This window comes from Apostichopus japonicus, chromosome 8, assembly GCF_037975245.1.
Source record: "Apostichopus japonicus isolate 1M-3 chromosome 8, ASM3797524v1, whole genome shotgun sequence".
NCBI classification, from domain to species: Eukaryota; Metazoa; Echinodermata; class Holothuroidea; order Aspidochirotida; family Stichopodidae; genus Apostichopus; species Apostichopus japonicus.
Window position 1 is genome coordinate 5917880 of NC_092568.1, and position 10874 is coordinate 5928753.

The following is a 10874-nucleotide window of genomic DNA, read 5'->3' on the forward strand; positions in this document are numbered from 1 at the left end:
AAGTAACACATGAAATCAAGAAATTCATTTTATTTACAATATGAAGAACAACTCATAAAACGTACACATTTTGAAAAATGTAAATAAATTTGTTCCCAAATCTGTTTTATAACGTCTCATATCAGTTTATGAATATTCAAAGCACAGACTGGGTATCAAGGTTACATAAATTCAAGGTGATTGAATACTTTTTCAAGGTGAAGTGACATACAAAGATACTGTATATTCAGCATTTGAAAAGTGATTTGTTCAGAAGATAAGAAAGTCATTCACTTCACAAATTATCTAACATTACACTAAAATTCTGGAGAAATATTGCAACCTAAGGTCATTTTGTTCCAAATACAAGTTGCATGCATTATTATCTCAGCGTTCTACGTATATACTCGGTGTTACCAATTATAACTACCTACATGCATTTTGTTTTTGTACAGTCCCCTCCATTTATATCTTAACAGATTACAGCTGAGGAATTACACCATACATACATACACACTTTTATAAAGCGAAAACTATAATACTGCCATAAGCAAATTATTCAAAGGTAACTACGCCATTGTGGAGGTGTGATTGGGGTGGTGGTAATGTTTAGGTGTGTGAAGGGGCTGGGGGAGGGAGGGGGGTAAGATTAATAATTTTCCTAGTAGGCTGTTCTTGATTTACTTGGCAAATTCATTAAATATCTTTGTGTGATTCTTACCAAGTAAAAGAGAAGGAGGCAGTTAATGAAACTCCAGAGCAGACTGGAGACTGGTAGTAGATTCAAGTAGTAGATCCTGGTAGTAGATCCAAGGAGAGAATGAGTAAGGTGCAACAATGTGTGGAAGAGGATACTTACCTTTAAACACTTGTACAGAGCTAGGACTGGAAATCCACCCTAAGCCTTAAGCTAGCACTAGAAATGCACCATACCCCCTTCTGTCCCTTTCCATCAAGCTCCGGACCTATTTGTACTATTAGTTTTAATACCACCTCATCCTCACCCCAATTCTTCTGTTCCCTAAGTCCCCCCCCCCCCCCCAACTTCCCCAGTATTTTAGTTGTGCCTGTTACACATCAACATCACTAGATTCAAGGTTGGTTGGTTTCTTTGCCTCATCTAATGTCACTCTGGGATTCCTTAAAAGCATCTGGATGACATCATGGGACACCAGAGGAACTCTTGAATTACCTGCACAATAAGAAAGGAAGAACAAGTCAGCAAAGGATTGCCAGCTCAGTTCACTGAGATATTGGAGGGTACATGAATGTTCACTTTAATGACATAATTCACTTTATAGCTTTTAGCTTGGTAGTAACTACTAAAAACAAATTACAGGCTCTACACACAATAGAGTAAGAGTGTGTAAAGCTGTGAGGAGACAGGTAAAACAGGAAGCCAAGTAAATTGCATTAACAAGAAGATTAATTTTCCTTATGGTTATATACCATATGAATCTCAATGATCTTACTTTCCACAGTAATAATGTACATGGTGAATCGCAGCTAAATGTCTACAACATTGTTAGAATGCATGGCTGACAAAATATAGCCTTATATGTACAAAAGAAAAACTGCTCTACTGTACTGAAACGATCTGAAAACTGCAATACAGTACAATATAGTTGCCTGAAAGAAAATGTAATTTGGTGCAATTCATGGATGTAACATTCTGCATACCTCAATATGACTTCAATACTAACTAAAAGCTATGAAGACAAAAACACATGACATAAACACATTGGCTAGTAGACACATCAGCTAGTCGACACAGCTATTTGACAGAAAGAAAGAAATTTCTGTGTAAGGTTCACAAAACAATTAGCTTAGCACTGGATTACTTTTGACTTAAAACTGAATATAAAAAAAACATGGTCAGCATAGTGCAAACTAGCTTAACATAAAATAAATAAAAATAAAGGACTAAAGAAAAGATAAATAGAAAGGAGACACAAATGCAGCTATCATTGCCTCATCTCAGGGCTTAATATTCATAGGTATCTTGGGCCTTAAGAATATAAGACCATGGTGATCTCAAGTTATTTTCCCATTCTATTCTCTATTTCTAATAATTAAATAGAACAGCTCTACCAAATTTGGTTCATTTATGTCATCTATTTATATGTTGTCATATTATGTTTTGTCAGAGTGAGTTATTATGATCAAAGTGCTGAAACAACAGTATATACAAGCAAGACTTTGTTAAAAGCCAATTGAGGAGAGGAACAGTCGACTGAAGACCGCTCTCCAGCAGAGTGGTCGACTTAGTATGTATCTGAGTGTGTGTTTGCTGCTTGTTTTCCTATGTATAACGTATGAAACCCTTTTTTGTTTTGAGACTTTTCCCCCAAAACAAAGTGTGTAAAACACACAACGAGGAGCAGCAAAAAAAGAAAAGGGAAATATGCTTGATCAAGGAAAATGCAAAAGAGAGGGACAGTGCTGACATTGTACGATTAGGTAAACCAACTTTAAATCAAGGAATAGTTTAGAAACTGCATTCAGCAATCACAGATAACAATCAGCTAAACACTGTATATATATATGCTGGCCTGCTACCATTACAATCACACTTACTGTCTTCCAGTCTCAGGCTATGTCATATCTTAAGCAATAAATAAAAAGAGTAAGAACAACAAGGTGCAAAACTAAATGCTTGAGATTGATTATTGCAAGAACTTGGACTTGCATATATTAACCCCTACAGGCTAACAGTTGGCGGTTTGGCAATTTATACACGTCCACAGGAGACAACTTTGTGTGCTACAAACTTGCAGTGCTAAATTATAGGGGTAGAGTTGTGTGTATTTTACACTAAGGTAGCATGAACCTGGACATTGCAAACAAAACTGAAAATTGATCTTCAAAATCAAAGCAGATACATCTCACAAGGTAGTATTCCATCAAAATTATCCTATAAAACTTTGCTTTCCCAACAATACTGTTTGCAATACTTATCATGAGTGGACTAAATAGAAATTATGCTCTGGTATACTGAACAAACATTTATTTAATAATGGAATTGAATTAACATTACCAATATCATTGTCAATTTAGAGGAACATTTCCCATTCATAAGAGAAGTGCAGCTACCCATCTGCCCCCATCCCTGCCCCAGCCCCACTTTATGGTTACACAAATGTTTATAACAAGCTCAATATGCTGACTTACTTGATGAATTCTGTAAAAGTCTCCTGCCTACTTGGTTTTCTTCGTTTAGCGAATCATCGTTATTTTGTGTGTAATTTTCTTCTTCTTCATCTTCTTCTCCTTCTCCAAAACTGATTCCTTCTGGGATATCACTCCCATCTGTGAAAGTTTCTTCAAAGCCAAGTCCATGTTTAGCCTCCTCTAAGAGTTTCCTTAAAATCTTGTCGTCTAATTTGGCAGTTCTACTAGTATCGGAACCTGTTTGTTCATTTTCCTGGCTTCCAATGGCAAAATGGTCGCCATTATTCCTGGGATTTAAGGTCGGTCTGGGTGTTCGAGGGGATGAGAGTGCTGACTGCGTTCTTGTGTCTACATCATCACATTGTCGAAACAGGTCATCTAATTCATCTTTACTGAGTGATGGTGAAGAGATCTGCAATCAAGGGTAGGAAATATCTTAGTAACTAATAAATGATGGTGAAGAGATCTGCAATACGGGTACAAATATATTAGTAAGTAATAAATGATTCTCAAATGAGCAGCTAGTAACAGGTTCAATTTTAGTAATTTTACAAAAATTCATGAATTTAAAACTTCTCAGATGAAACATGACAACCACGTTCAACTTTGCCTTTCTACAAATTTGAAGCATTTCCTGATGCTCGAGAGTAGGAATTTGACAATTTCACCATAATGGGTGGGGGGGGGGTGAGGTGGGAGGGAACATGGGAGGGGAGGTGAGAGGAAGAGAGGGCAATGCTAGTCCATCAGATATGTAATAAATGCATCAATTCACAGCTAACTGACATCAATGTGACCTCCTCCTCCCTGTAACATTCTTACCTCTCTTTCTACCTGCGTCTGTAACTGTACCAGCTCATCTTCAATCTGCTTCAGTCGGTCTTGATGATCTCTCGTCTCTCGGTTTTCTTGGAGTATTTTTTCACCGAGTTCAAAAGCCTCCTGGCTGTATTCAATGAGAGTATTACTTGAATGATTTCTCTGAGGAGAGAGAAAAAAATAAGTTTCTTTTTCTGAAGTTTCTTCTGGCATCAACTGTTCCCATAAGCCAAAATAAACATCTAATCAGCAACAGTGGAGACCTCTTATCAAGAAACTTCCTGAACTGAAAACATTTAAAAGATGGATTACTTGCTATTCAGCAATTAGTCTGTCATGTAAGAAGTTGAATTTTAGTTTGAAATTTTTGAGGCATAATTAAGATTTACAGAAACTAGGGTTACTGGAAGCATGTGCAAATACCTTCCATTTTGTTCGATAGAGAGAGGGAGTGCTTCCTTGCAAGGAGAGGGAAGGGTTAGGCAAATAGAAAGGTTCACTATGAAATAGTGAGCATGATTCCTAAATATTTAACATATATTAACAATAGCTTTTACCGTTAGATTTATCACTGATTGCAATGAAAAGACTGGCAACAACTAAGAAATTCTAATTTTACATCTAACAAGAAAACAGAATGGGAGAGTTATCTAACATCTGTCTACAACTGGATTCAAACTGGTGACCACAAGGGTACCATTCTTATTCTAAACTTACCAATTGAGTTATGAGACCTTTACTTGGTGGTGATGCTTATTACATGATGGTGCCAGTCAAAAATATGTCATAGAAACCAAACTAGTACATCCTCCCATACCTATACCATTGTATGAATATTTAAATCAAAGATATACCCTTATAATACTACACTATGTTACTATAAGACTTACCACAGAGGGAGTGCTACATATTTCCTGGAAACTGTCAAAGGGCATCAACACCTTCAGTTTATTATCAAGGTCTTTCAAAGCATCTTCTTCAGATCTGTTTGGTTGGAAGCCAACTCCTGGGAAGACTTTCATTTCTGTCCCAATTACATCCTTGAAATAGAAGTACATGGGTAGATGGCATTAGGACAAAATAGTAAATTAAAGCAGTTACTTAGGAGAAATTCTGAAGTGAAATGATTTGGTCATCCTTTACAGATGTACCTGATTTCAAATCCTGCCAGATTATGGCCAGATGTTAAGGAATTTCTCAAATCCAGTATTTTTCCAGCCAAATTCAAAATACAGAATGTGGTTCTTTCCCTCATCTCCTACCTGTTGGATATAAGAACTCAGTGACTACTCTTGTCTAAATTATTCTATTACTTATCTGCATACACATGAAAACTACAGATCTAATTAGTAGGTATATTTAGTATGCATATGTTAGGATGGCTCAAGACCAACAGATCAACCAACACACCAACTAAATCCTTCTTGCTCTCAATGAGTTCGTTAACATCTACGAGATAATAATTTCAGAGGCTAAATCATCATTCAAATCATGTGGTTTGAAGAAACAAAACAGAAGAACATGTTTTTCAGTAATTCTTCTTATGTATTTGTTTTTGAGAACCTGGACATCAAACATGGAGATACCATTCAACCAGTCCTTCATGCCCAAATGTATGAAGTGAACAGCTGTTTCTGGTAAAAATCTTTGTTTTCTCTTATGATGATATCCACTCTCTACCTTACCTGGTTACCCTGGGATTCCTCTCCAAGCATCTCAACATCTTGGAGCAGTTCTCCCAGTCGTTTCTTCTCATCATCAGTCATAGCAACCATGTTTCCTGCATCACTTGCCAGCTGTGTGAAACATAACATCCTTAACTATTCGTTGCCACATTTCTCATATCATCAATATTAAAGGCTACATTTCTCAAAAATATAGTAAAGGTAAAAATAATTTTTCATGTGACATCAACATAGCTAAGTAAGTTGTTTTACAAATACGGATTGAATCAAGTTTTAACACAGTATGCGAGTCTACAATGAGGTTTTGGTAATGATAATAGTACATGAACACGAATCTATCTTCATGTTGTTCTAGATTCACCTGAATGTTTCTCTGTATGAAATCATCTTCATCGTTAGTCGTTCTGCTTCTCGTCTCTACTCTGGACTTCTTCCTCCTCCTACCTCCTTTACTTCTGTCTGTTTCCATCTCAGTCTCCATGTCTCCATCTGTAAACACACAGACATAAATACACACACATACCATCAATATTAATTGAGCTGGTCAATGCTTCATTGCAGATGAATGTGTTTCACTCTCATGATTGGATGTAATTCTTGCCAGAAATGGTGCAACCACCTGATAACTGCCTGAACCACTCCATGGCAGTAGCATGACAGTTTAGCCTGGAGGTTGCCATCAATTACGTTAGGCTAAGTGCATCTGCTACAATTGTGTATTAGGCTTTGTCTGAAATGTGTTCTGTGCAGTTATAGCCTTTAGCTAGGGATAATAATCTGTTAAGACACTATTAAAGCATAAAACAAAACCAACATATTTTGAGCTGCAGGGAAATAGCAATTGTGAAAAACTGTGTTACATAACTGATGATGACATGATCAATTTAAAAAAGAAAGTAACAGCTTTGGAAAGTAACAGCTTTGGAAAGTAACAGCTATGGAAAGTAACAGCTATGGAAAGTTACAGCTTTGGAAAGTATCAGCTATGGAAAGTGACAGCTTTGGAAAGTAACAGCTATGGAAAGTAACAGCTATGGAAAGTAACAGCTATGGAAAGTAACAGCTTTGGAAAGTAACAGCTTTGGAAAGTAACAGCTTTGGAAAGGCTATTACAGTTACCATGAGGTGAAGGCACAACTGAGGAAACTAATTAATTGTAAAAATAACTAAGCATCTTTTGGAAGCTTTTCACATTTACTTGTCTTCCAATATAATTCCTTGGTGTTCCATCAAGTACGATTCTACAAAGCAATGAAGGCCTTTTGTTTTCTACACAGCAGAGAAGGTAGACTTCAAATTACTCCTCTTCTGGGAGATGGAAGTGAGGATCATTATTTCAACAATCGTCTAATTTCTGATGAAATCAATAAATCTTACTGTGTACCTTTGGACTGTCTTGATGAACTTGACATTTCTGATGCGGATGGTGCACGGTTCGACATCCTCTGACCTTTCTTAGAGCTGCCGGCATCAAGAGGTTGAGTTTGAAAGAGTGGAGAGGCAGCGTAATCTTCATCATTTTCTATCCCTGAGAAATCAGAGTAATAAAATGAAAAATAGGTTAACACAGAAGACAAATTACTGGGAAATCTAATAACTTAAACACTGACATTCCTAAATGGGAGTCTGGGAGGGAATACTGCAGAAGACCTAATCCATTCTAAGACCCTACAGGAAATGGTTTGTAAAGTGCTCTGTACATTACTCAAATTTGTAATGATGTATACATGGTTCACTTCATGGTTTATTAATATAGTTTATTAACTGTGCATAAAGACACATCTGAGCCTATAAAGTCAGATAACAACTTACGTCATTGCAGCCACTGCTCTCTCATGTTTATGTACACTACCAACAAATTTAACACATCGTATAGATTTGTTTCAAGTTTCCAAAGGAAACATGATAATATAACCATATAGATGTAATGTAATATATTTTCTATATTTGAATGCAATGAGGAAGTGGACGGGTAGAGAACTTATCAAGTCAAGAATAACACTTCAATCAAGGGTTACAGAAGTTTCTCTTCCAGGATCAACCTGTGTATCAAGTTGTTCAAATATGTTCCTGGTAAGACATATACTTTGTCACTCTTGTCAGCATTACATTGATATGAAACATCAAACCAGTAAACTGATCTACTTGGAATCAATTATCAAATTTTATAGACTAAAGAGAGTGCAACTAAAGAGAGAATTAAGGCTAGTGAATCCAACATCTTTTAGGCTTTATAAATCTCCATGGCCATAACTTGAAGTGAATAAATTACTATACCTGGTTTCACTTTTATCAAGGCCTAAACAAACCCATACAGTACCTTCTGAATGTGCAGGAGGAGGTACCAATGCCAGAAACCTCATTGTATTCTCCACCTCATCCTTGATTTCACTTCTATCAAGGCCCAATCGAATTCTCTCCAACTCTTTCTCATACTGCTTATGCATCATTAAGCTTTTTCGTTTCACTTCCTTTTCACGAGTCAGCTTCTGCGACAGAATTTTATCTAGTTTCCTCATCTTTTTAATGGCCTTCCTTATTTTGGGGTCTTCAATACGTTTCAGTTCTTCATCATCATCATCGTCATCATCGTTCTTATTTTCTTGGTTACTTTGGCAAGGAGATGCTGATCCATGGCCTTCGTTCTTTTCACTGAAGGACTGACCATCCAGACCACCTCTATCTGTTACTTCGGATGACACAGAAACAGCATACTGGCTCGACCTACTGCTGGACAAGATTAGTCGCTCCAATTGGTGAATAGCTGCAAGAATTAATGATAGGGTAACAAACAAAATATTAAATGTATGGTATGCTATCATTTACAGTTAAATGACATTAATACAGGTATCACTGATAAAGTACATATTATTTCTCCTACAATATGACTGAGAAGGAAAGAAATCGTAAATCACTTCAAACGTCAGTTCTTGCACATTCAAGAGGCTTTTAAGCCTATTGTGCTCATATGTATTTGTGCTTTCTGGAGACAGCCATTTAAGTTGTCAAGAAATTTTTACTTTGTGATGTAGTGTATATCGATTTCATTGAAGAAGGAAATAGCTGCTTCAAGTGGTACATGATACAAGGTACTACTGCTTTTTTGTTAAGTACAGAAGATGGTACACCTAATATAGTCAGATTCCCCATACCTAGGGAGTGTCTGCTTGAGTGTATGAGTGGTTAGGGGGAGGATTTATAACTCCATGACACCTCCCCCATGTCCATGTTTATCAATATCAATGAGGACACAAAATGATCATTTAATACTTGCAAAGAAATAAATATCATACCATCTCCTTCTGCTTCATCTTTGCTGAGATTGCTTTCTTCCTCATCACTGGATGAAAGGTACTCCTCTAGCGATAAATCACGCTCCTTATGTCAGAATGTGTTAGAAAAACAAAATTGTAACAAAATTCCTGTAAGGCAAACTTGCAGAGTATTTATTTTTAATAAGTAGACAGGCAGTAGTCAATTGGTTGGAAAGTTTCCAGTAACTGAACATTTCTACGAAATATTATGTTCGCTTCAATTCTGGTATGCTGTTTGCTTACATTCTGGTATTAAGTCTCACCAAAGAGAATGAGATGTATTCTACATTAATTTGAACCATCAAATATTGATGAAATATTGCAGCAGGTGTTTAAGTATAAAAATTGTTACCATTTCACCAAACTTTTCTACAAAATTACAGTGCAGTTGATTGAGCTAAGATACTTTCCTGGTTTTTATACGAAACCATTTTAAACGAATAAGTAATAAATGCTTTTATTTGAACCCAAACATTTTGTCGCCCAGACACTTTGTCAATTAAGAATTAATCACATACAAGATGCCGCTTTTACAGAACCAATTCTATAGAATGAAACTATAAGCTACTGAACTGCATTGTGAGTTTAGTAGTGAATACGTTTGAAAAAAGCAAACAATATATATATGAAAAGGAAAAGAACCTGGTAATCAAAGTTAGTCTCTGGAGGCAAGATTTCAAGGGACCCTCTGATTTCACTTTCAAGTCTCAAAGCTGGAGATCCACTTCCACTCTGAAGAGAGACACGGCTGCCAGGTCTTTGTCTCTGGTGTGACTTGCTTGATCTGGTTATCCCATCAAGACTCCCTCTTGTGATATCCATTCTAGTTTGTCTGCAGTAGAGCAAAGTTTGAAAAGTTAAATGTTTTATGTAGTGGTGCCTGAGCATGTTTGGTTGGTCTCCACCACATACCATAGACACAAATTTTCAAATATTCTTCAGGAATCTTTGCAAAATGGTAGGCCTACCATCTTTGTACATCTCTTTTCTCCATAACAAACTATGATAAAGTTCTAATGAACTAGATATTAGATTCAGTAAATGGCATGTTCCATTGAGAAAGGTTACTAACATTCGTATTTGCTCCAGTAATTCCACTTTCATTATGAAACTGTTTTCGTTAGTGCCCATCTATGATCAGAACTTCAGCAGACTTAAGACTAGATAATTTGTTGCTGGAAATTGTAGACATTTGTTCACTCCTTTGCATTGCTTATGATTTATCAGTCAGTTTGCCATTGTTAATTTACTTAGGCTTTAGATTAGGCCCTATATAGAATAGTATATAAGCCGGATAGCATATACTTTATTCTAGCCTAAGTCTAGTATAGTATAGCCTGGCCTACGAACAAATATATGAAAGGCCTGGTAAGGCTTAGACCTAACCATTACTAGCCTAGTACAGTAGTACGAATTACTATTACTGGGTGTAGTTAACATGTTTTATATAAATCACAGTCAGGTAGACCTATGTTGCAATACTTACGGTGGGTTGATATCGCTAGTTCTTGTGCAAATTCATGACAACTTAAGATAATCTGTCGGTCAGCTTTCGTCAACAAAACAAAATTCAGAGTTTTACCATCACTCATTCATCATTGATCACTGTTTTGGTTGTGAAGGTATAATTGCAGCACTTTGCATCTGATACAGAAATTTGCGTTAATCAAACTAAAATTTAAAGTCCAGTATTTTTAAGCTTAATGGGTGAATAAAAAGCATTTAAGTTATATCTTGCAACTTTAAATAATCATGACTTGTTTTTATCAGTCTAAATCATGACAATTCCAGTACATTTGTGCGACTTGAATTGTGAAGTGCATGATAGTTTAGCTCTACTAGAGCGGCAAATGACGGAATAGCTTACACACCATCCTACATAATATAGTTGCGTCACTGTCCAAAA

At 36.3% G+C, this 10874-nt stretch overlaps 1 protein-coding gene across 1 annotated transcript; it reads right to left on the reverse strand.

The window, feature by feature from the left end:
- Window positions 1-15: 15 nt before the first annotated feature.
- Window positions 16-10794, reverse strand: LOC139972178 (fibrous sheath-interacting protein 1-like). Its single transcript, XM_071979174.1, has 11 exons — window positions 10455-10794; window positions 9611-9800; window positions 8948-9032; window positions 7975-8418; window positions 7039-7182; window positions 6016-6143; window positions 5655-5765; window positions 4860-5009; window positions 3973-4131; window positions 3151-3562; window positions 16-1171 (listed from the first exon to the last, which is right to left on the reverse strand). The coding sequence occupies exons 2-11, from the start codon at window positions 9788-9790 to the stop codon at window positions 1050-1052; spliced, it is 1935 nt and encodes a 644-aa protein (XP_071835275.1). The 5' UTR covers window positions 9791-9800; window positions 10455-10794; the 3' UTR covers window positions 16-1049.
- Window positions 10795-10874: the final 80 nt, after the last annotated feature.